At 41.1% G+C, this 27,428-nt stretch overlaps 1 protein-coding gene across 1 annotated transcript in view; it reads left to right on the forward strand.

Moving 5' to 3' along the window:
* LOC124408149 (disintegrin and metalloproteinase domain-containing protein 10) overlaps positions 1-26,613 on the forward strand; it is a 148,663-nt gene extending 122,050 nt beyond the window's left edge. Inside the window, exons 8-16 of the mRNA XM_046884886.1 lie at positions 8,785-8,909; positions 10,179-10,307; positions 11,570-11,738; positions 16,958-17,127; positions 20,731-20,898; positions 22,895-23,022; positions 23,132-23,246; positions 23,344-23,478; positions 24,711-26,613. Of these exons, the coding sequence (XP_046740842.1) occupies positions 8,785-8,909; positions 10,179-10,307; positions 11,570-11,738; positions 16,958-17,127; positions 20,731-20,898; positions 22,895-23,022; positions 23,132-23,246; positions 23,344-23,478; positions 24,711-25,637 (2,066 nt within the window). The 3' untranslated portion in view covers positions 25,638-26,613. The remainder of the gene's footprint in view (positions 1-8,784; positions 8,910-10,178; positions 10,308-11,569; positions 11,739-16,957; positions 17,128-20,730; positions 20,899-22,894; positions 23,023-23,131; positions 23,247-23,343; positions 23,479-24,710) is intronic.
* Positions 26,614-27,428: the final 815 nt, after the last annotated feature.

Below are 27,428 nucleotides of genomic sequence, written 5' to 3' on the forward strand. Positions count from 1 at the left end.
CAAGTTTATGTTTGTGTATACAATGGAGATAAGTTATTCATACGTGTAATACAATGCATGAGTTTATACGGGCAGTTCTCTTGATTAATGAGGAAATTTATAACTCGTGACGTGCACGTGGGTTGTAACATGTAAGCCGTTTGCTGGAAGAAGGGAAACGAAACCTATCGAAGCGGATAATCCGCATTTATAAATTGTTGATCATCGCGAGCCTAATCCTCGGAGATGAGATACCTATCGGGGAAAACAGGGCTTGTGCTTAGCTGCGTTCTAAACTACGACGTAATCCTCATTTCCGGTTATTGATTTATTGCTAGTTTTTTTGTCGGTTAATTATGATGACGGTGTCTGACGTTCCCCTAGATCATTCGATACTTATTTTAGTTCGAGTTCGATAGTTAGAGTTTTATTAGATTTGTTAGTTGTATTCAGAATTTTGTTAAAAAAAAAAAAATCAAAATTAGTTACTCCAAAGTCTAGGAATAGCGATTTTTGTTGGCAATATTCGAAGAAGTTTTCGTGTTTATTGAATTCTATTTAGTATTCTGGAAATTCAATTCGTAACTCAAAATCAGTTACTCCAAAAATCTAGGAACAACGATTTTCGTAGGTACAATTCGAAAAAGTCTTGTCGTGTTTTTTGAATGTCACTAACCATTTTCAAAGCTTCATACGAAATTCGATGTCACTGACTTTAGAGATTCTCAAATTTTGTACGATAGTACGATAAAAAAAAAAGAAAGAAAAATGTAATTATCTTACAAATTTCTTGTTAATAACTTGCAGATTTTTTTCACCAACTTGTTTAACGAATCAATCACTTAATCGTTTTCAATCATACACATCACACGTACCATCAATGATGAAAAATTCCGAGAAAAATATATCGTATTTCGTGAAACATCCCACGTCAATTTTCCGATACGTACGTACCCCACAGCTACGATACACCACTAGAGTGAAACGACCGTGATGAACGAGAACGATCGCAGGATGGGGCGCACGAGCTTATCAATAAACTGTATCGCGATTCCGATAAAAGCCCGGAAGCTGCGGCGCAAATATCCGCGATTTTGAACTTTAATAATAAAAATACTGAACGATACGAGTGTGATTGCGCATGATTCGCAATTGCCAGCTGCAGCGGGGTAAAATTACAGGGAAAAATCAACCCCCTAGCCGAGCTAGTCGAGAATGCATGCATGCCATACGGGCCAACAAGTGATCCAACCTCGATCGGCTGCATCACATCGAGCTTTATTTAACCCCGCGTAGTTTTGAATTTCATTCACGTTCCTCCGCCTCGCGAGTGTAACAAGCAGCTCATCCACTTCTTCATTCCCATTTCCTTTTCACCCTTTCTTGCTTCCCGGTTCTCCAACTTTCGTGGCAATATCGAGTATGGGTATCGGAAAAGTCTGATAATCCGCGTTAAATCTCGGCAAAAAAATTTTATCACAAGCTCTCTGTATCACATATCGTTACTTATTTCTTACTTGCTCGTGTCGCCGTTGATTCAAGTAGATGTTACCTACTTTGGAAACTTAATTGTTTGGACGGAGAAAATTTCAATTCCATTTTTCGCATGAAACCAATCTTGAAATGTTTTAAGGAAAAATAAAAGTTTTGACAATTTTTTGACAATTTTTAGACTGTTTGAACAATGTTTTAGTTCATCAGAAAAAATAAAGAGTGATAAAAAAAAAATATATATATATATATATAAAAGATATCGGTCCATCATGGGTCTGATCTTGAAATTTTTTTTTCGGTTTTTGAATCCAATAATTATGTGAAATGTTGATTTTTTTACTTACATTAGTTATAAGGAAATTTAGTTTCATCAAATTTATTTTATCTTCAGAATTCTTTTTTCTACTCTTTTCTTTATTTTTATTTTCTTTTATTACAATTAAGGACAAAAAAATTTAGCGTTTTCGAGTCCTCGAAAATCAAGTATTTCCTTAAGTATCCCGTTTTGCCCCCCCCCCCCCCCCCCCCCCCCCCTAACTGAGCTATTCTTTAGTATCACAGTATTTTTGTGTTTTTGAACAGTCATTCGTAGCTGACAAGTATCGTAATTTGATAAACACTCAGTTTACGAGTATGTGATAATAAAACTAATAAAAGGCATCGATTTTTAAATAAACCAACGTCCTTAAATATCGGACGCATTACCTGTAATGTACCTACCTACCCGTATCTAAACGTGCTGTCAATATTATACGCGAACACCAAGGCATCTATAGACTCGTCTGCGTATCGATTCGTGCTTGGAATATTACACGAAGGTTGCTTTTGTTCGGTTAAACAGTGCAGGGCACCGAAGAGTTGAGTGCTTTCGAATGGTACAATTATTTTCACTCCTATCGGTTCGTGCAAGCTTTCATCAGTCCGTTATTTTCCATCGTAAATGGAAAAACTCTGAGAGTACAACGTCGACAAAAGAAGCTGCAATTGATTCAGATTACACGAGAAAATCAAACCAAGCTTCAATTCACGAACCTTATTTAACGTAATGTAATTGATTATTCGCATCGGAGAGTCATTTAACCGTATAAATAATTGGTTCTGAATATTTGAGTAGTTTTGTTTTTTTTATCCCCTCATACGTTCTATTCAAGGTATTTATTATGCACGTTTTATTCGGAGTTGATAATTCTTTCGTATAATCGCTATACTATCTTTTATTCCTTTTATTATTGCACATTAATGATGCCAAACAAAATCATGACAATCGACATCGATGCAAATTTCAACTTGTCATAATATGGATTTCTTATAGTTTCTTACGAAATAATATAATACCAATTAACTAACTGAGAATTTCAAATTTACGTTCAGTGTTCAAAATTCTACTTCGATGCCGATATGGAAGTGAAAATACGAGAATCGCGTAGAATAACGAAGGAAAGAATTAGTCTGTCAGGTACCGAAGAAGATTTCGTGCTAGAACAATGTCGTGAATTGAATATTATTTCATTAACGGGGTAGCGAGTTGATTAAGAACGGGAGTCTTAACGTTGGCAGGGAATCAACGAGCGGCCGGGGAGATGTTGAAAATTCATTTCCCCAGGGCCGAAGAGCATATCAAGCGTTCCGAAAATCCTAGGCTATACTAGGCACCATGCCACGCGCGTACGATATTCGAATACAGAAGGATATGTGATCCCAGTGGTGTGTTTCCCAAATCTGCATACAAAGCAGAATAGCTAGACCCGGGTTGACGGACTCGAAGAAAGCTCTGTGCTTACAGACGCCGGAAATCTGTGTAAAACAAGCTAGCGACACATCCCGGGATTGAACCCAGGCTTAAGGATACATGGGACGTATAGTCCGCAGGTCAAATAACCGGGTTTGCGTTCAACATGCGCGAGCCTTTGAACTCCTCGCTTTCAAACTTATTTCAAACTGAAACAACAACAACAACAACAGTAATACCGACACCAACACCAACACCAACACCAACACCAACACCAACAACACGACCAAGACCGAGACCAAGACCAGGATTAAGACCAAGACCAAGGCCATAACCAAGACCAAGACCAGAATTAAGACCAGGACCAGGACTAGGACCAAGACCAACACCAACACCGTACTTATCTTGTTCGAACTTCGGAAACCTAACGTCGAATTCATTATCAACGACTGGAGAACGCTTAAGTACTTTAAGACAGAAAAATCAGAAAAGTTCTGAGCCTTCGACTGCCATATGTGATCCTTTTTTCAGCTGATCTTAGATTCGTCACCAGTGACCATGAAAACCTAGTGAAAAGTTTTGAATTTTTCTTTGAACTTTGTATAGGTTAGATTCATGATATAGACACACTATTTGGAGACTTTCTAACGGGATTGAAGTTCATAAAATCCCCGTAGTCTAAAAATAAAATCAAATTAGTATTAAGTATTGTATTTATCACTGACAAAAACGATTCCCAAAAACGTATAACCAACGGGGGATGGTTACTCATCTTCGGACAAAAGCGTTTCATGTATTTAACTGCAACCAACGCCGAAGTGTTTCATTCGCCAATAAAAACATGTCAGCGTTTGTTCAATTCCAATACATAAATAGCGTGAAAAAATCTACCCGTAAGGCAGTGATCTTTGGCGATCGTTTCCACCCCTTTAAAAAACCATCCTCCACCGATAAAAAAAGAAAACGTTCATTAGTCGCACGAATTCGAAGACGGCGTTGAACTCGCGTTCCTTTCTAGTCAACCCGAGATATCAGCTTCATTCCAAATTACTCGGGACCAGGGCCGGCATTTTCGGGCGACTATGCGGACTCCATGAAAATCTCCAGTTGCAGTCGAACCAAGTTGCCCGCGCGAAGCGAGCCCATAATACCCCGGTTCATTGCTTCGTCCGATCGACCAGAAACGCCACAATGGTTTGGGCGCGCCCCCCGATAAGCGAACAACACCCCGACAATGATAATAGTTTGGATACCGTTCGCGTTTACGTTTCGTTTGGTTTGGTTTGGGTAAATTGGGTCGCGATAGTTCGCAGCTTCCAGCTCACGCTGCTCCGTTTCGTCGCCCTTGTAACCCCCTGAACACCCCGCCCGCCATTCTTATCGCCGTTTCAACACCGGACAGCTCGCCGTTACGAGGAGCCGAGAAAAGCTCGTCAAAAATGAATAATAAGCCAGCTTTTCATCCCCTAGTGGCTACTACCACCCCCCTGAGAACTTGGATCGAGCCCGGCTAACCCGGAAATCATTTCACCCTCCTATTTACACGCGTAAATGTATCCATTTCGCAGGGAAGCGATGCATTTTGATTTTGATTTTTTGTTTTTTTATTTTAGTTTTTTTTTACTCTTCACAGTTCTTATGTGTTGTATTCTTATGCGATTTATTTAACACGGTTTTAAACTCGTATCAAGGATCTTGTTCAACCAGAAATCGATACTTTCTTTATTATTTTATTAAACGGTTATCGTGCATTTAACGGTTAGCATTATTTATTATATTCTTGGGCCATGAAAATCTGTTTGGAAAATGCGAAAATGGAGAATACAGGAATTATCAAAAAAAGATTAGACACTGATACTCTGATTCAAATTGTATTGAAATTGTTACAAATCTCGAAGATTTGTTTGATTTCAATCTGACAAGGTGGTTCATCTTGTTCAGATCAAAACTATTTTCTACAAAGTTGTTGACACAGATTTTTTTCTCTTTTCAATGGTCAATCCAATATTTCAATTTCTTAATCACAAACAACATCGACGCAACATTGTCAATCTGTACATTCATTTTGAAAACGATTCATCGGTTGGAATCGTGAAAAAACGCGATTCGATTAATAAAATCAAATTAAAATTCAAAATCGAATTTCTAGCGTTCCATATTAATATTCACACATTATCCGCTGGAATTTCAATCGATACACAAAAAGAAAAAATAAACAAAAATAAAGAAAGAAAAACTGAATAGTCAAAATTCGTCCTTACAAATGATCGCAAAGTACAAATCAGAAACAGGATGAGGTTGAATCTACTGGTAAATGAGTATTCAGTTGAAAACTGGAAACAACACAAAGGCTCTGGTGTACAATGTAAGTGTTGTTATCGCGAGGGTGAGAATAGTGAGGGTTGAGGTATCGCAGTGCCTGCAGAGTGGGTACTTGTCAAATGAAACCGTGAGGCACCTTAAACGAATCATTCGACGGTGTAATTAGTGTTTACAACAGTTGAGGAAACGTTTTAGTAGGCAAAGCTCTAGGTAATGACCTGGAGGGAGGGCCATTTATCCGTTACATTGAACGCCCCGTGGAGAACAACTTGAGTACAACCCTGAAGAACACAAGACGACCCCCCCTAAAGGTATACAATATACATATATAATCAAGCCCTGGATTTCCCAAATGAAACAACCAGAAAAAATGGGGCGGGGTTGACGTTCCGAATTTGAAAGGTAGCAAAAGTACCAAATTTAGAAGTTTTTGATGGGAAAAGTTGAGGGAAAGAAGTCAAACTTTAACCCAAAATCAAAGTTTCGAATGGTACGAAACACGATGATCAAAGTTCCGAAAGGGCATAACTTGGACAAGCCCAAGTTCCAAAGTGCGAAAATGAAAAATTTTGAAATCTGAAACAACGAAATTCTGAATCATCGGAGATTTTTAGTTTTATCAATTTATAGCACCATTTTGATCTCTCTTTGTTTAGGAATACGATCGATTTTCACGATTTGAGCTTTCTAATCGTGTCACAATTCTATACATATATGTACTGTGAAAAGTCACACACGTGCGTAAATAATATTAGAGTTTAATTTTCCTCAGCTTTTCTTACTTTTTACGTTACTCTTTGATTTTAATAAATTCTTTATAAATTTTTATTTTCACATTATTTAGAGCGGTATAATATTTCGGAAAGTAATACGAATGGCGTTATTTTCATCGCATTTCACATCTCGGTTTGATATAACTGGGATAGATAGCGCATGGAATAAATCAAAAACGAGAATGGTCGGCGCGCCACACGTAGGTTTATCTTAATTTCAGTATTTCGACACCACCTATCGTATATAACCGCTATTTTCCACTCTGTTATGTGTGTACATGTGCATGTATATATATGGGGCATTCCACGCTAATTCGACTTGGATTTTACCCTTAACCTCTGAGATTTTTGAAAATTTTTTCAGATTTTTTGGAACCATTTTACGATTTGCAATTTTTTTTATCAGCAAGATATGAAGAGGAAAAAAAATGTCTTGCGAAAAATCAGAAAAAAATTTCAAAAATCCGATGTGACATAAAAATGTTTCGGCAACCATCCATAGTAAAGTGACTTCCACTTTTAGGTTTTCAAGGTTTTTTTTTGCGGGAAAAACTTGAAAATAGTAAGAAGAGAAATCGGCCCACTGATGCAGGATTTTTCAGAATTTTTATAAATTTTTAATTTCCGTCGGTGGATAAAATCGTTTCTAAAAATTGTAGAAAATTCAAGAAAAGCTGAGTACCTTTCAAAATGAGAACAATCATAAAAAAAATCGCGGGCAAAATCTGAGAGGTCAAGGGTAAAACTCAGGTCGAATTAGCGTGGAATGCCCCGTACGTAAAGGTATGTGCAAGTGTAGGAAATAAAAAGCGGCCTTTAAAGACATCGTACAAAAATACACCAGGGATGAATTCGTGCGCGGATAATTTTTTCCTCCAAATTTCGGCTCTTGCCTGGGTGGTAGGTATATTGAAAAATAAATTTGTACAAGAGTAAAAGTGAAAAACAAATAAAATGAAAATCGTACTTACAGAGGGAGGATCATTTAAAACAAATAAAACAGCTGTTTTACCGATTCAGCACCGCGCATCTCGGAGCCGAGGGATATTAAAGCCTCGTTTACGACCCCCCGAAAACCGTAATTTCAATTTTAATTCATTTTTCGTTGTGTATATAATAATACAATCCACGTTTTTCCAACCCCTTAATTTCTTGGCACCCTGTGTAGATATATATACTCGTACATACCTTCGTACCAACATTTACGTATCACTCCGCAACAGCCCGTAAACACAACCCCTGAGTGAATTATCCGTACGACGCTTAGGAAACTCTGTGCGCCATTTTCGCGGAAATAATTATAGTCCAATCGGATTAAGCAGTCGACTCCAGCCTTTCGATTCCGACGCCGCATCTTCGCCGCTTGTGAAAGCCGCTCTCGATTCAATCATCATCTTTGAAAGCAGATCAAATGCTCCGATACGCACCCTCGAGGCTCTGATTGAATCGGAAGGAAAAATAACTTCATTATTATTTCCGAAGGGTCCCGGGTAGTTTCTCAGACCGCTGATTGTTTTTACAACAAAAAGATTTCTCTCTCTCTCTCTCTCTTTTTCTCTCTCGAATAACATCAAGTACTTTACATTGGCGTGAAAAGATCTATCAATTAAAATACACGTAAATTGAGATTTTCTTTTTTTTCAAAATTCTGTATCTGTGCGCCATTTTATACTATCACATCGAATCAGATCGCAATCTACTCTGAATCAAACGATCTACAAAAGTGCCCAATTTGACGTACCTAAGTCTAACTTACATTGATAAGTTAGTAAAGTTCACTAAAGTTGACTTTTACCCAAAAAATTTTGTTTTTTCGTTGTTATTTCACGAATGAACTAAACTTAATCGAAAAGTGTAAATGACTTTCTGTAAGTGTAATTGCCAACTTTCAGGCAATTTCTATTTTTACATGTTCGATGAAATTTTCGGTCGGAAGTGAAAAAAAAAAAAAAAAAAAAAATAGTCGTCTTAAACGAAGCACCCTAATACATATATATATATATATATATATAGATATATACCTATCGATATACATATGTGGTATACGTATTATCCGTATCCGTTGAAAAGTATGATTGATGATGAAAGTTTATTAAACGCGCGGCGACGTAGCATGTAATTTTGTCAAAGGCAGTCTTTATTAATAGCTCAGCTGTCACTTGACATTGACGGGTTTTGGACCGTTTTTCATACTTTGCCGTTGAAGAGTGACTTATTTATTATCGAAGGTAATTTTCAGTAACAGTAAGCAAAGTGGCGGAAAATCGAGCTGCAGCATCTTGATGCATAAATTTGTATTTTCCTTTGAATTTATTCGAAATAAAAATTCTCTCCAAATTCAATGAAATTATGTACGTCGATCGTGTATAAAATTTCGTCATACCAACATTGAATGACTAAAAATTTCTCCACCTCCAACACACCATTTTTCCATATATGTGCGATCTTCTTTCACTCTGTACAGGTAATTGCTATAATCTCTTTCAGAGGAGGACTACGACGCCTTTTGCCTGTCCTACATGTTCACCTACAGGGATTTCGAGAAGGGAACACTGGGCCTGGCCTGGACAGGCGACTTGAAGAACGCCGGAGGCGTTTGCGAGAAGAACGGGGTATGTCTGCTCTTTTGCCCAACCACCCTTGGCCGTAAGCCCGTACCGGAAATTGCGCGGCGTTATAGCGCGGTGAAATATTCTTGAAACTGAGTTGCATGGTCTGCAGCTGAATGCAGGACTGAAACTCCAAGGGTATACTTACTCGGCGCAGGATAGGAGGAGTTCCATGTACTACGGTCGACTACTTGCCCTAATATTATGCTAAATACCGTCTATAGCAGACAACGTCTGCCAGCCGGATAAAGGACTAGAAATTATTCAAACCCGAAAGTCAAAGTTACAGACATTAAGGAATAACCTTTCAGTCGCATCAATTCTTCAACTCGAACTTAAAGTTTCGTTGATGCCTGACTGCCTGCCTAGTTCCGAAATAAATCGGATGTGTTATTGGGAATGACAATTTGGCTCTGCGACACCTGGTGGCAAGAATAGGAATTACTCGTATTAAGCCGTATTTCATTTTAAATCACCTCTTTCGTCGTACTTTTTATAGTGTATTGATTACATCTGAGAAAACAAAGGCCTCACAGCTTGCACGAACTTGCCTGTGCTTTTCTATTCGCGTTATTGATCAAAATCTATCAGATTACAAACCAGTTCTCGGTGCCATATTTCTTACAAGGAACATCAGTTCCTTCGCGCCACTCTCTGGTTTCGTTGAAACTCATGTATGTTGTGGAACATTGAAAACTAAGAGACACATATTCTTTTTTATTTGCGGAAAAACGGTTTAAAGGGGTGGAAATGGCCCCTAAAAAAATATACGTGTCTCTTAGTTTTCAATGTTCTACGACATACATGAGTCTCAACGAAATCAGAGGGGGACACCTCACTGATGTTCCATGTTAGTCACGTCCATGTTAGTTCCCAAATTAACCTCAGCAAATTATCTGTAATTTTAAACGTCTACAATTTTACTTTCAACTTTGTTGTACTAAGTACTAAATTTTTGCAAAACTTGGTAAAAATTGAAGAATTATATCTGTGATGGGGTTTTATATTCATAAAAAATCACGATTGAAAGAAAAAAACAAGAAAGACTGGTAAGCAATTATTTTCGAACTTCAGAGTTTTGTATTTACCGAAGTACTTTCAGTCAGGTTTCATTGATAATGGGTTAAAAAAAAACAGATATGAATACTCAACTGCATTTTGTGCTAGACTCGAAGAAACAATTTTGACGTTGCGGAATTTGTGAAAAAAATCATCTCCACTCGGAGCGGAAGGTCTTAAAGTAAAATAATTTTAGAAAAAATATAATTCCAGCATTACAGAGGAAGCATGAAGTCGTTGAACACGGGAATAATAACGCTGCTGAATTACGGAAAGCATGTTCCACCTGCGGTATCGCACGTCACGCTGGCCCATGAAATCGGTCACAACTTTGGATCGCCGGTAAGTTGTTGTTACGTGGTTATAGCTATACGCATGCGATATACAAGCAGTATTTCCCTCGTTCCCTCGGGTTCGCGATTCGGGCAATATTCGCGATCCCCTGGCGCCAAACTTGAGCGCTAATCATCGGGGAAGTTGGCTGTTGCCTCGGCATAGCCTGCGGAATATAAATGAAATAAAGAGGCCTCCGTTGATCTCACTGAGAAGAAAAAATGGGGGGTGAATTTTTTTAGTGGTGGGTGCAATTTTATTCGGTAATCGTATTCATCGAGGTATTTTGTAATTCCAAATAATATTTCATAAGCTGACTTTAATTTTTGTCGGGGTTCTAAAACTTTGGCGAAAACCTCGAAGGGTAACTAGATCAAATAGAATCAGTTGTTTACTTTTATCCTGATACTTTGAATTTGAAGGCTTTTGTATATAAAGAATAAAAGTGCAAATTAGAATTATTTTAGCCGACCGACCAACTTTTGGCCACCTTTTTGGCATCAAATTGTTTTTTTTTTCAAAAAACTGTAATTCATAACTGCTTAAGTATCGCAGGATCTACGAATCTCATTATAAAATAAACGCATCTAAATTTCAACCGGATCAAAATTTGGACCACGAAAGACTGTCTTTCTAACAAGGCTATTTTTTCATGCTAATTCAGTCGTTCAAGTGTCAAAAATAACCTCTAAAATTAACCCTTAAGACTGATTTTTCTCCGATCTCTACATAATGTCATAAAATTCTTTCATGGAACCAATCAAAAATTCACTATCAACTGACTAAAAATAAGCACGTGACCAAACGCACGTTTCTAATGTTATTCTTCACGTACAAACAACAAAATTTCACAGATGAATGAAGATAATCATCGAAGTATGAACACCTCAGATACTTTCCTTGTCAGTAAAACTGGTATCGATAAAACCGAATCGAACTTTTAAATTTGTGCAACCTTAGCGTGTAGCTACGGGAGGGGTGAGAAGGGGGTGGGTCACGACGTCTGGGGTGACTTGGGGTGAAACGGGGCGGGAGACCGAAAGCGCAATAACATATTGGAAGTGGAATCGAAAACCCATACAGTCGTACGTCATCGGAGTTGAGGCGTAACAGCTGTTGCCAGTCCTTCACGTGAGCCACGCTCGCCCCAAACATCATCCCTCTACCCTTCCCTTCCCTTCCCCTCCCCTGCCCGTCGAAAATCGGGCTCTATAATACGCCCACCGCCTTCTACGTAACGTTGCCAACATTTCCGATCGACATTTCTGCAGCACGATCCGGACGAGTGCTCGCCCGGGGGTGAAGACGGCAACTTCATCATGTTCGCCAGGGCGACCAGTGGCGACAAACGAAACAACAACCGCTTCAGCCCCTGCAGTCTGCTCTCCATCAACCCTGTGCTAAACAACAAGGCCCGTTCGGCTAAGGGATGCTTTGCCGGTGAGTAAGGCTGGGCCTTTGATTTTACACGCTTGTGTTTGGAGAGAAATTTTTAGCTCTCATTACTGCACAGTCATTGGCTGTCTTTGCTTTGTTATCATAATCGGAAATTAGAATTTTAGACACACGCAAAATTGAGATTAGTTTTTTAGTTGTGGACATGCAGAATATGTATCAGGATTATCGTTTAATCCATTTGTCGCCACATTAATTAAACTGCTTAAAAAAAATTGTTCAAAGCTTGTGCTTTGACTTGAGTAATAACGGTCAATTTTTAAATTATATAATATTAAAAATATTGAAAATTATTCACTCAAAGCTTCTTGACGCCGGTTTTTTAGCTATGAATTCGAAAATTTCAATAGATCAAAAACCGGAGTCACTTGTGATAAGTTCCTTGCGACTGTTGCGATGATTTGATATTTTTGGCACAACAACGCAGTTATTTTATAGCCAAATAATTCAACTGGATAGAAATAGTAAATTGAACAAACAGGTTTTTATTAAAATAACCAGAAAATGTAGTACTTGGAACTATAATTTTTACCACATTTTTTTCTAAATGCAACAACATTTAAACGTTCAAATTGTACCAAACTCAAAGTCCAGAATCGTGAATGATCATTATTTAAAAGTAAATTTGCGATCTGATGATGTCATTTATTTCAAAACTCTTGACAAACCATGTACATTGGGGGGTTCCAAATTTTTTTTTATCTTTTTACGCTTTTCCCGCCTCAAATGTCAGTATTATTTTGATTTTTATTTCTCACACATTTAACATAGGAAAAATTCTCTTTTCGTTAAAACTTAAAATACTGGCATAATATTAAATGTTTTTCAAATCCACGCACAGATCCTTGAAGCAAATTTTTCCAGATTCGAAACCTCTATGTCAAAGCATAGTAATTATAATTAGAACACACATTCCAGTAATCTGAAAACTAACCGTTTTTACCAAAAAAGAGAAAATCAATAGTTTTCAGATGACTGTAATGTGTGTTCTAATCATAATTACTATGCTTCGTCATAAAGGTTTGAAAAAATTGAAAAATCAGCTTGAAAAATGTATGCAAGAACTAAAAAAATATTTAACAGTCTCCGAGTACTTTTTCAACTTTCATTTTATGAATAATAAAAGAAGTCATTTTTATGAATAATCTTTTTCTCTATCAAACACTAATCTTCAAGGGGCTTATAGCGAGTGAAAAAAAAAACTTTTTCTTCAACCACCCCAACGTCCATACAAATTCACTATCACCCATATGTAAATCATACAAAAAGTTTATCCAAACGTTTTTTACGGGGGTGCCGAAGCCTTTCTAATCACCCTGACACATGCGGCCAAGTTGCGGTGAACGAAGCGTGAACTAGGATCTGATCTAAGCACGGCCGACTGGTTTTGAATATTCTGCGGACAAAGTAGTGGGTTGAGTCGACTAAGACGAGGATCATCTCGTCGACTCGACCGACGGCAACGGCGGAACAACCGTGGTTCTCCCATTCGTTTCAAATTTTCCTCCGGCGTCATCCGTGGGGCAGAAACCCGAGCCCAAGGATCCGGCGGCGTTTTAGCCGGTGAAGAGGGTCAGCCAGCTCATATCACCGCCTCGTCCAGTTCGGCAATAACATCCGGCCCTTCCACCAGACCTCGTATTTGCCCCTGCAGTCCTCCTCCCTATCATCCCCCTCATCATCTTGCCCGCGTAAAAGGCATCGTGCACACTTTTTCTGGATCCGGATTCTTATACCCGCGGTCTGTGCTCCCCTGTTACCCCTCGCGTCCTTAAAATATTTATTCCAAGAGCCTGAATCTGGTTGGGGTGGAAAATCCAGCTTCTCTACCTTCGCCGACGTCTCCGCCTCCGTTGTTTAAATGAAACCCGTTAAACGGGGTACGCGAGGTGCGTGCCCCACGGATTCGAATTTCATTCGGCAACCCTTGCGCGAATTTAACTCCCCGGGCGACGTTTGACTCCGGAAAAGGGTCGCGCACCCTTTTACGTTACACGCCCTGGGATTGTCGCAAATATCAGCGAAACGCTGGTCACACGGTACCTCCAACCACCTCGACCGTTACCACGGTGATAAACACCCCTCGGAATTTTCCCTTATTCGTGATTGTCTTGCAAATTAGAAATTCTAATTTCAACTCTCGGCAAAGATTTCGTTATACGCTGGTTAAGCTTCTTTCTTATTTCCTTTTTCCGAACACCTCAAAGGACTGCCGAACTCGAGGTTATTCTCAAGTTATGTATACCTACCATGCCCAGATACCTCTGGGCGAGAAGTGTGGCTTCAGTCCTTCCTGCCGTAAAGCCAATTTTATAACCCTCTGCCCGCTGTCGTGGCGTCATAAAAATAATGGCCGCATTACCATATTGAAATATATCTTCGGGGTGGCTGTTACAATGAGATGGGAAAAATTTCATAAGAACAATTCCTACATGTGATGAAAATAAAAGAGGGACCCTGGAATTGAACAAAGTGTCTAATATACAGAATTTATCAGTATGAAATATTATGAACAAGTATTACATCGGCTGAAAGTAATATTAATCACTCGTCAGTTGCATTGCGGATTAGTGAAATGAAATTTCATACTGAAACGTCGTCTTCTTCCTCACGCCGAAAAAGTCAGTTTAAGATTAAAATAAGACTTGCCGGCTTCAACTATCACTGTGAAACACTTACAATTGCTAATTGACAGTAGCGTGTGATGGTCCATATATTATGGTGGCTCGTTGAATTTATCAACCCTCCCCAGAGTTTCTCGACAGTGTGGCGATCCGCGTAACAGAATCTGACACCTAGGGAGAGACGATTATTATTATTGAAAGGGGTGGAAAAATTTCTGAAGGATTCAATTAATGCCTCTGAAGCACGCAAAGACGTCGGGGGTTGCGGGGGTTTTGGCGGTTGATACGTGTCGATAGATGGATAGATATATAGGGTAGAAAGAAGGCTTGAGAAGAGAACTGGCGAACGGTATCACCGCCACATTCGATTAGCTTCAACAAAGGCGCAGTTAATGGACTGTCTATCCACCCATCGGATCCACCTTTTGTTGACTCGCACCGTGCAGCTGATTGGTCCGAATCGAATACGAATCTGGTGCTCAGCCCAGCCGACGGCGTTAAAGCGATCGCATGCTTCCTGCAGTGTATTAATAACATACATATATATATATATATATATATACATATAACATCTCCAGATGAACGCAAGTTCCATAGTTACTGGTTAAACACCAGGGTCAATTTATCCCCCAGTATTTGCCAAGCACCAACGGGAAGATCTCTACTCTGACATTCTCCCAATCACCATTCGATGCACCTGAAGCTATTGCAGGAGTCCCAGTTAGCTTGTGAATGCAGTTGAAACTTGCAGGCTGTTCGATGCAGCCCGGGTTCACATCGTATAGCTGCCGCGCTTCGCGGTGACAAAGTTTATCGAGGAACTGCATAATGCATGTACCAGTCACACGGCGTGCTGGCTACCTGCACCTCCAAACTGACCCCCTTTGAACCCACCCTCTTCCCTTGACGGTGCCCAGCGAAATACGACCCGAAATGTACCCTTCAGGTACCGCTGGCTGCAGGACTAAGCAATCCAGCTAGTTAACCACCTGCAGTGATAATCGAACATGGATACCTTCCTTGAACCGTATTGGCTATGCTCTTGATGCAGTTACCTTAGCAACATTGCGTGCGACCGGTCTCAGTTCCACACTTGACTCACTTCGTAAATTTGAATTACTGCGAGTGAATTCAAATGACTTCCTGCTATTCTGAGAGACTTAATTAAGTCACTTTGCGGGTGCACGTGTGGTGAGATCCGTTTTTGATGGGTTAAGTAACTCAAGTTCACGTCACACATCATACGTAGTTAACAGAATTTAATTTGTCAGCACTGTTAAGATGAGACTAGAAATCTACACTTGATTTTGTTGCCAATAGCTAATGACTCGGAACGAAACATATTTTAAACAGAGTTTGACCTGAAACATGCAAAGTCTTTGACCAATCGCGTGATGCAGCCGAATATCGAATGGGACGAGGTCAACCGGGACTGGCATAATACTGGGCGTAGAGTACGTGTTTGGCAGTATCCCGAAAATTCATGTCTCTGAGTGATCGATGAGGCTTTTCATTCCAGTTTAGTGCATAGTGTGACTGTATACAGCAAGGGAGTTTTTCCTTTCAGACACCGCGTCCTCTCCTTCCTTTCCAACAAAAGCTGGAAGACGCCTTGTAAGCAGCGCAAACCAGTAGGTGGAGTATTGGATTCTGGAAGGTGATTCAGAGTGATTGCATGAAGAGCGAAACTAGGCTGACAGCGTGTCGCGAGCTTTTCTATATCGACAAAAAAGCGCAGGGATGAAGTTTTGCTAGATAGAAGGGAAGAAGCCTGGACCCGTTTAGTACGTGCCTTACATCTTTCATTAGAATGCCGTGGATAAGCTATGGTATTAGCTAAGCCAACTTTCCCGCATCAAAAACAGCTCAGGACAAGTAAATTTTCGGCTCCAACTTATCGTCGGTCGCTTAGCGAGTTCTTGAATCTTTAGCACTCTTTTCCTACTCGTCGACCCACTTTTCTTCCCGCTGCAGTCCATTATATCCGCAGTGAAGCGCTGTTTTTCAATACCTGCTTATTTCTTTTTCCGTTGCTGCACTTTACGCCACTCGTATCCGCCGATCTACGCTAGTGTGAAACACTCTTGTCACCGGGTATAGGTGCATTCGGTATTTCGAGACAGCTTCTTGCCTACTGGGAATTACATCCCATCCTTCCATTTCTCCTATTCGTTTCGTGAGTATGTGTTTATAGGAATCTGGATACATATGGTAGTAAGTAGGATTTCATGCTCCAACGTTTTATCAGCACTATAATCCACACGATCTATATATAGCTACTGTTCTTGCATACTCGAAACTCGAATGAACATCCGTGATCTGTTGAAACCAAGCATTATAACCAATCTTTGTAATACGCTTGAGAAAAAAAATCACAGCCAGTGAATTTGGTCTTTGACAATTATTTCAGTAAAACGTTTGAATGTTCTTTGGATTCTTTTACAAAAAGTTGACATACGGGTTTTCAACGTAGAATCAATCGTGTCAACTATAAAATCTTGTCATACCGCAGATTTGAATAAAAAATTACGTGCAGCATTGTGTCAAGAATGATTGAGACAGTTTTTGTCCTGTTCACAGAGCCACAGTCTTCGCTTTGCGGAAACGGGGTGGTGGAGGAAGGTGAGGAGTGTGATTGCGGTTGGGAAGAGGATTGCAACGATCCGTGCTGTCATCCTCAACGACGTCATCATCCAGCCCACGAGATGCCCTGTCGGTTAACCGAGGGTTCGGTCTGCAGCCCGAGTCAGGTGAGAGTAGTTGATATTCTCATAATACCGAGAGACAAAACCGTTTCGGAAATCACAGCAGCGTCTTTCGCCGTTGTTCTCGACGAGACCGTTGAATGTGGGATTTTCTCTCTGAGACGATTTAGAAGTTTGGGGGACAATACGGATTGAACGATACCTATACAAAATGACTTTCCTACCCTCGGCTGATTTACGCGGGTCACGCGATTCTCTCCAGTGGATTTTTCGCTCTGCAAACCGAGATTGATTTCCGTTGAGGACGGAATATTGGATGCCGCTAGCTGACTTTATTGCATCCGGTTTCATCGTCTCTAAACGAAAAGAGACGGGGATATTCGAGAGCCTAAAAAAGCAAACCCGTCCCTGTTCATGCCGCTACAATTCAATTATTAACGAAATTAAGTTACTCTTCAACTGTGTCCGCTACCCGTTTATTACTGCCATGACCTTCAGTAGCTATATCTCAGCTGCTCTGATAATCAAAGGGACCAATATTAATACAAAGTTTCCGAAGGGCCGTACTTCTCAAAGTTTCATGTACACCGACGAAACTCTCGTAGGCAACATCCAATTTCCTTGACAGACGCCTAAATCATATTCGACGACTTCCATTTCCGGTAACTCGATCGTCGTTGAAGCCTCTCTGCCATTTAAACATGGAAAACGAAGTGCAACACTTGAGTTGCGAAAAGTAGAAGGTGCACGTATTGTTTGCGTCAGGATTGCGGTGCTTCGTGGCGTGTTCGATGGTATTATAGTACACGCTGAAGGACCAAGGGAGTCGAGGATCCTGCGGGATGTAACGGGTTTGCCAAGGACAAACATGTACCAGGATGTGACCTGTGTAAACCGTCTTCCGTTATCGGACCGCTGCAACATCCTGCAGAGGTACACCTACTCCTTCGGCAGACGTGGGACATAAAGTTTTGCCGGGTTGGTGTAAGTTCCGTTTAAACACGGTACCGCGTTTACGTATAAGTTACTATCCGTGTGCTTCGTTTTTTCATCGAACAACGATGCGATCATATTTATGCGTTAAATCAGCTGCACAAAGTCCTGATGTGTAAATCTGATGAAAGTTTTCGTGATGGATGATGGAAGAGATGCTGTCTCCTGATTGAACATCGCCAAGGTTCAATTCCTTGTTCCCGTTGCTTGAGTATCAAAAGCGAAAACCCACCATCCGCGCTTCTGCAGTCCCCAGTAATCTACTCCCTACCATCGAACGTACGTTTTCTTAAACTAAACGAGTCCGGGCGGTAATCTATCACCATTAAAGGTAGTCAAAGTCGGGTTTATGTACGCGAACGGCTGGGTGGTGGAAGGAGGAGGCGGGTGGTATCCGTCTGATTTACAAAGTGGTAAGATTAATTATCTTATCTCTTCTCGTTGCTTTTGGACCAAGTTTCCTACCCCGTGATATAGAAAGCGCCGGCGGAGCTACCGCCGCAATTCATTTGATTAATTATTCTCATTTCCTCCGCAAACACGCGGACAATCTTGTCGCAGAATCTCGAATATACGCGGGGAAAACGAACTGTGCTAATCCTTAAGGCGTGTGGATAAACGGTGACCACGATCCATGTGGTTGTATTTCTTCTTATCGACTTCATTTGACGGTGATGAAGTGGAATTTTCAACTCGAAAAAGACGGGTTCTCGATGTCGCAGAACTTCCTGGGGCGTTACGAATCGTATAGATATAGAGCTACCATATTGCAGTCTCCAAAACGGAAGTCGGTGCATTAGAGAGGAGGCGGATGGCATATAGAACAAGAAACTTTGGAAGACTTTCGCTACAGAAATACGTACAGAATACCCACTGCCGCGATGGGAATGGATAGATATCCGCCGGGGTGAGTGCAACTACTACTGCAAAGTTGCGGCTCGGCCGTTCCGACAATTTCCGACCTAACAATTTCCACCCCGGACTATCCCTCTTCAGGATCGTCCAAGATAAATGGCGTTGGGTTGGTTGGAAAAAGTTACTTTTTACTCGGTGTAAACATCCAGGCTTTTAGCTGTGCCGCCACGCTCAGGTACCAAACGATGCTAAATGCTCACCGAGACCCGATGTACAAAGCATGCTGTGGCTGGGAAAGCGTCCTTTTCTCAAATGAGGGTACGAGGTATAAGGTACGTGATGCCCACCACCCCGGAGTACTTACCGGATACCAGGAGCGTGATACAAGTGCGATTCACACTTGTCCTAGCTTCTTTCAAAGCGATTTATTTCCCCGGCTTCTGTGCTGTGCGCTGCGTCGTTCACGGTCGTTACAATTAAAGCCTCGACAAATCCAGCCTGTTTCAACGGTGTCTCTTAAGAGTGTCGACCGTAACACCAAGTTAAGCTTTCAATTTTCTTTCTCGCAGGCTTGCGCACGTTATCAAATTACATTTGGAGAGTTATACGTGAAATACTTTACCGATTTTTTTTTTTTTTTGCGATTGTGTTATACACGGGTAAGTGTATACATGAGAAGAGGGTGGCGATTTGGACAAATTGTTTCTCTCTGTTTCCCCTGAAATTCTCAAACTTCCGAACTGTTCTATTATGTCTGGAATTGTCGACGCCTTGTAACGAAAATTGGATACCTACAACTTTGTTCTATCAGATCGTCGCACCCTTTTCACTCTCACAATCCAACGCGCATTTGCATGTTAGCGAAGATTGAATTTGTCGGTTGTCAGCCTCGATGGCTTCGGCGTTGAAAGTTCAATCAGAGATATTGAAGCCCGCAGAGCTTTCAGCATTCTCCTCTTCACACTGCCGCCGTCACGGCTCTCGATCCCGCACCTACACCCGTCAAATGCAAAGTTCATGTTTCGTCAAGAGGAAAATCAATCACGCGTTTCCCGACAATGCGGTATTATTTATCTGTCTCTTTTTCTTGTTCAACCTTTCGCTTCTTTCTTCGATGTGAAACCTATTTCACGTAAATTGTGGCTCTCGAATGATTTCGAAATTATATTAGTCATTCACAGTTTCGTACAAGAGAATCTAAATTACTGAGCAAATTCTGTTGAATTTCGACCAAGTCTTCATTCTCTAGATGTTGCAGCAGTAGAGTCTCACGCGAAAATATCCAGTTCTTTGAAGCCACCCGGTAGGCACGTACACGAATCTATATGTACATCGCGGGTCGGAACACCAAAATGGTAATGTGAGGTACACGGCGGGTTCGAATGGCTCGTATCAAGCGAAGCAATCTTGTACCTGATGATCATGGTGTAGTTTCGCATAGTTGCTGCAGGCTTGGGAATTCTGATTTCATTAAAATTTTATCTTTCGTTTCTCAGATTCTTTGACGCAGAAGTAACGTTAAGAAAAAGAAGCAGTAATAGTACGAGAAGAGTATAATTAAACCCGCAGATTGAAGCGGAGCTCGCTTTTTTTAACTCTCATGACTATTTCACTTTAGATGCACTCGCTGTATTGAGCATATTCCCGGAATATTTTGTCTGACACGATTGGCAGAGTCCGGAAATATACTGGAAATATGCAAACTTTGTGTCGATTTAAAACCGTTATTAACTCACGATTCTCTTCACCGCATTATTTATTATCTGGGTTGTCATTAATTTTGTATTTCAATCTGTCAAGGGGCCTTGCTGCACGTCTGGATGCACCTTGCGAAGCGGAGACAAATGCAGGGACGATAATGGATGTCGAGATGCGAGCTTCTGCGATGGTTATGGTCCCCAGTGTCCGCAATCTATCAACAAACCCAACAAAACTATATGCAACGAGGAGTTCGTCTGCTACATGGGAGTGAGTATCTCATCCCAACAGTAAATAGGCATTCGGCATATAGCTTATGCAGTATGTACCGTTCTGTTCCTCGTTTCAAAACCACTTACAGCCCCCTCGTATCACCCCGTCACATTTACCTCTGACGTATTGATCTCCAAGCACGCTGATTTCTCCCAGCCTCTGTATGTGGCCTCGTCTCTATGTGGGCGGACAAAATTGTTTACAGCTGTTACACTGCAGAAGAAATTCTGTCGGGGTCAGTGTGTCGCAAACGTCTTTGGATTTTTAAATAAATTCAAAACGATCTCCATCTAGGTTTCATTTTGTCCTATGTGTCGGTGAACACCTGTAACGTTTCGTTTTTTACCTTTCCCGCTTCTGCGAAAGCCTTAAACACACACCGAGAGCAAACACTGACAATGACTCATGGGAATCTTCTCAAGCTGTCTCTTGTATCAAAGTAAACGACACGAAGTTAAGATCAGGATTAGCGAACACTGCGAAGCGCTCTAAGCCCTCTTTGTTATTAATCTCGGCTTCAGTTGGGGCAACACGAGTATGACAAGATTGTGGAAACTCCTATGAACTTGGATACGAGAAATAAGATAGTAGGAACGGAGTCACGAATGCCTTGCTAAATCTGCGAAGTGATGAACCCTTCAGTCATAGCGTTGGAAGTCGACTTTAATGGTTTCCAAACAACCTTAAGGGAAGAAGAAAAAGAAGAAGACTCCACTTAAACACATTTGAAAATACATAACCAAGTTCTTTTCTTTGAATCCACGAAGTAGACATGAAGTATGATGTTCCATCTCAAAATGATGAACTCTTCATCCCTGAATCTGCAATCGGATTCATTCATCACCCAAGTGATACAATACCAATCGTGCAAATGGCATGTATACGTATATTCCGAAGAGTTTGTTCCGCTCTTCGGTAAGTTATTACCACTGTTTTCCTTCTCGTTCTTCTGGAGATGCTAAAAATATACGAGTTGCTCGTCCACAGCATGGCGTTCCAAGAGATAAACTATTTAATTAAGAGTTACGAGAACCTCTCTTATACGCCTCTTCTCATACATCTCGAGCGAGGTGTGTAGCTCCATAAATTATCGGAAGACAAACGGAACACTTGTAATCGCAGCGCGGCACAAAGTTTCGAAAGTTATAATGGCCCAACTCCCGTGTACCGGCAACGGCACCTTTGTGACATCGTTGCCCACACCGAGTGAACTCCGTGGCAATGGCCAACTTGCAATACATGCAGAACTGCCTATTGTACTTGCAGATTAGGAACCATCGATTGGGAATATTGAACACCAAACAGCTGCAGACCCTCTCCTCCCCCACTCAATCCCCAGCTGATCAACTATTCATGGCTCTGATATGCCGCACGTGGCACTTCATCCACCACGGACAATCGCAATACCCGTGACAACATGCCTCCTGCGGAACCTTTTCACATGTGTAACGCATCGCATCCTACCGAATTCCATTCGCTACAGCTTTTTCAGCCTGGTATGATCTGTCGTGGAACAGGGAAATGCAAAATTTTTTATCCGAAGGGTGCAACGAAATCTTCTTCTGGCTGCCCGCTCCTTTTCCCTCTATTCCCCCCCTCTTTTTTCTCCCTTCTTATAACACCAGTGATCATTTGTCTTGATACCAACTAGTTCTGGCCACATTTAATAGCTTCCTCTTAATTAAGCCAACGAGTAATTAGGAATGGAGTCAGACACGGAATGGTCCGCAGTAGTCTCTCACCACAACTCATCTTCCTCCATAAACTTTCTGCTTTCCCTCTTTTTCCTCCCGTTTTTTGATGAGAGTAATACTTCGCGTAGCAGTTGGTTACACGAAGGTTCTAGACGAGAGTAGGAGGGAACCTTTCAAGTTTCTACCTTTCCTTCAAAGCGATTCATCACTCTCATAATCCCCTCATGCGTAACGTTAGTCTTGACAAACCAGAACTCTTCAACTTTGTTCACTTTTTATCATTAATTTTTTTTTCACAGGAATGCACCGGGAGCATCTGCCTTGCGTATGGTCTAGAATCGTGCCAGTGCATCGCGGCACCTGACGATCCGCCAACCAAGAGCTGCGAGCTGTGCTGCAAAATACCTGGCGAAAATCAGCCCTGCTTGTAATTTTATCACGAGATATTAATGCCCAGTATCCGCACGTTTTTTTTTTTTTTTTCCTTAATCCTCGTGCATTCTTTGATCGGGAAAATTTTTTTATACTATTTTCAGATCCTCCTTTGCATGGAATTTGCCACCTTACGACATTCCCGACATGTTTTCGAAGCCAGGGACACCTTGTAACGACTATAACGGATACTGTGATATCTTTCAAAAGTGTCGGGAGGTTAGTATATAAATATATGTGTCTATTCGCTTGTCTCGTCGATAAAAATGAAACTAAGCGTTAATAACGTAAAATATCATGTTCTTATCCTTGACAGGTCGACCCGAGCGGACCATTGGCCACCCTCAGACGACTCCTGCTGTCGGACGCAAGCTTGGCCACTTTTCAACGATGGATAACGGACCATTGGTACGGAGTCGCGATACTGACTCTTGTGGTTTTGATAGCTCTGGTAAGCATTCGTCGTTACGATGATCTTCTCTTTATTTCGAAAAAAGATAACATGAATGATCTGGGATATAAGGGTATCATAGACTTCTGGACTGAACACTTTCTTTATGTTCTTTAGCCAGTTTTCAGCTGTGAAATTTAAAGGCAGCTTAATGTCTTTGATTTTCTCTTTAATTTTCTTTCTCGAAAGAACCTCAGAGCGAATTAGCTACCTTTCTATGATAAATTAGAAAAGCGGGATAGCTATCCATAACAGTTACTCGCCATGGGAGAAACATGTCGATGGAAACGCGATACATCTCGTAATTTCTCCTAGGCGAATGACGTGGCGACTCCTCCTGCAGCCAATACTCACAATGTACGTTACCTAGACGCAGAAAATGATTGATCGAGTTTTCGTTCCGACTGTAGTATCTAGGTGAACCCAATTACAAGCACAGCACTGGCGGTAAACTTATTCCAAACTTATTGCGAGTATCCAGACTTTGAGCAGCCTTCCTTAGATATCTAAACTTGCGTTATTCAAATTTTCTTAAATCCATTTCTATCACACAGTGATGATGTTTTCCATTTATGTTCAGTATAATAATTCTTCGCACGGTTGTTTCACTTCTTTGAAACGTTTTATCCAAACACGAGGGTCCCACGAGTTGTTCAGTTACCGTAACTGCTGTGGTTCTACCTGAATACCTGTTCAACTCAGGAATCCTATATTAATACTGCGGTTGTGCATGAGGCACGTAAAGAGCGAGTATCCAGGTGTTCCAACCAAAACAGAGCACCATACTTATTTGCGGAAACTTTAGCATCAAATGGTATTGGCTACTTTAGGTATAAGGTTCAAGTAGAAACCTGGCGAAATTGTGTGCTGTCAAACGTATGTCGCCTCTGTGTGGGCAGGCAAAACTTTCAAACCTTAGCCAAGAACAGAAACCAGAGAGCAAAGTCTGCATACTCAACTAATTACTGCAGGGTTCATTGTATTCGAAAATTCCAACTTGGAGTACCGAGTTATGGATTTAACTCAAAATCGGATTAATTTTAGTCTTGTTTAGAATAACATGTAAAAGGAATTGGAGTCGTCGGTTATGGTAGAAAAAACTCTTTAATTATGTCGTTGTTTCGCTATTATAAATTTCTTGATATATTTTCAAAATATTGATGTTTTCACAAAAACTCGAAACCTTTTTTCTTTGAATAATTTTTCTTAATATCTCTGTAAATTTGTTTCAGGTTGCAGTCGCACAATTTTTCGGCAGACGGGCCAGCAAGCTTTCGGGCTTGCAGAGCGGTGGAACAGCTGAATCGGGGGAAAACGATTGTTACGTAAAGGAGATTCGTGGAAAGCGTCGACAGCAGGAGGCGACACCGAAGATCAGTTCAATAAGCGTGACGAGAATAAAGAAAAGGATTATTGAGACAATGAAGACGATCACTTCACCGAGCAGAAATAAGACCTGCCCAAATAAGTCGGAGCTGCGTATATCAAAGCTGTTCAATTTCGTGGGAAAAAACGAGAGTGGCAAGGATTCACAGAGCGAAAATAATCCCCGAATTAAGAACCAGAAAGAAACCGAGATTCACCGAGATGGTATAATAAACGGACCTACGGACGGCACCGTTTTCTCAACGAGGGAAAAACCGAAGCTGCAAGGATTCGGCGGTGCAGAAGCTGCGGATTACTCCAAAATTCGTTCCGCCGATGATGGAGTGTCTACGGAAATCGACGATCAAACTGCGCGGGGCTCCAGTGACCGCAAGAAACGCAAGAAGATGACCGACGCTTCGAGCCCCAGTGATTGGGAGAAAAGGGGTTTAGGAAATTGGTTCCTCCGGAGTGTCGGGTTCGGGGACGCGGCTCTTATCAGTGATGAATCGTCGCCGAAGCGACGCAGGAGTCGTGCTAAAATATCGGTGAAATCGTCGTGGACTAACGTGGCGTCGAATTTTCGAAACATCGACGCGCGTCGCGCCTCGCCGAAGCAGCGAAAGGACACCAACGCGGCTTCGCCGCAGAACCGATTTCGGGCGAATAATCAATCCACAGAACCGCTGGTCGAACCCGATACCCCGGAAACGCCGGAATCACCCCTGCCGGAAGTCGCTTCGTCGCGAGTCGCAACGTCCGATCTTGTCGTGCTTCTCAAAGAAAGTAGTTAGTGGTTTATTCGCCCAAGTGACCGTCTTCGAGTGCACCGAATCGGTCCGAGTAAAACTCGAACTTTGAGCATGTCTGTATAAAAACTATTTTAAATACTTGTCAACCACAAGACTTGTTTGTACGTATTTAATGTCAGCGTTAAGTTGAATTGTAATATACACACTATGTTATAGAATGTATAATAACTCGAGGAAAGAAAAGATCCGTCAAAGTTTGGTTGCAGTTACTCACGAGACTGTATTTTATTCGGGTATGTAGAGTGAAAAGAAGACGAAACTAGACGCTTAGAATGTTTAATTTCGTCGGGATTTTCATACTCGCGAACCATACACCGCCGGTATCTATCACGAATGATGACATCTGAAATGAATCACTCATTCACAAACATTATATACATCTAATCTTGTTCGTATGAATGTATTTTTATCGGAACTTGGATACTTGGGTGAGGAAATTGGATAATTTCCGATACCAAGCTGTAAAGCGCTGATATCCTTTGAATTTTGTTGAACGCAAATGCAGCTATACGGTTTATGATATTATGTATGTATAAGTACGATCGATCGTGTAATGTGTTTTATAATTGGGAAAGTGTAGAACTGGTGTATTTGTACATATTGTATATACCTATAAAACGGATCTGATTTCCGTATTATCGAATAAGAGTCCATTGCAGCGTACATATAATTGCGTAGCTCAGACTTGCTGATTTCTTATCTGTTATTCGAATTTCGAGGTTGAAAAAAAAGGCAGAGCGGAAACAGGAGAACGCTGAAAATGGTTCATTGATACCATGCTCGAGGTTGGCCTGACACTTTGCGGAGAAGATCGACCACCGGAATGAGCAAGGAAGATCTTATTATGTATAGAAGAGGACCAAACGTAGAATATGTAATATCTAGAGCAGTAAACATGAAAAAATCTGGTCATAACTGTGTTACGAAATAATAAAATATACGTCAATATTGGCATAAATGATGAGCCAATCCTGGTAATAGTTTCCTGAATCAAACCCCACCTCCCTACTCCGTAAACCGTTGATTGGAATTTTCGAGAGGCGGTTGATTTACGTGCTGCGCAGCAGGGTTGACACATAGAATTAGGAAGTCGCAAAATCTCAAGCCTGCGAAGCAAAGCTCGTGAATTATCGCGCACCAACATCTGATGAAGCACTCCTCATCTCGTATAACGTTTCATCCGGCTAGCGTTCCTCCAATCTCCGGTGTCCCTTGCCCAATTTCCGGTTTTTATCTATATGTATCTATAGGGATATAAGCGACTCTGAACCTGCGTCACTCAGCCAGGTCCTCGGAACAAATGTTTGCAAAGGAATAACTGTAGAAGTTAATGAAATTTGTGCGCTTCTGACCAGGTTCATTCAATGTTTTAGCCGTAACTTGTGATCCGTTGGTCCCAGCGAATGTAGACTGCGTGGAATCGATTTCTGTCAAGAATTTACGTCACTATAGTGTAATTCAGACGGAGACTAGCGTTATTCGAAATCGGACAAATTTCGAGCGGAAAAATCCAAATAGGTTAGCATTACTTTTCTGCAATTACTGAAACAAGACATTTTTCTTCCGATCATCAAATATGAAATCGCTACTGGATCAATTGGAACCTGAAAAGTACCAAAGAGGCATCGTGAACGGCGTCGGACCAACAGTTGAGAAAATATATGAAGAAGTTCTTTCGCTTTTCGGCTGACAATTTTCATCCTCTGCTCGTAGCGACTCTAAACTACGCGCAGTCAATTCTTCTCGGAAAATTATGTCGACACAACCCATCAG

The sequence above is a fragment of the Diprion similis genome, chromosome 7 (assembly GCF_021155765.1).
Source record: "Diprion similis isolate iyDipSimi1 chromosome 7, iyDipSimi1.1, whole genome shotgun sequence".
In the NCBI taxonomy this organism is placed as follows: Eukaryota; Metazoa; Arthropoda; class Insecta; order Hymenoptera; family Diprionidae; genus Diprion; species Diprion similis.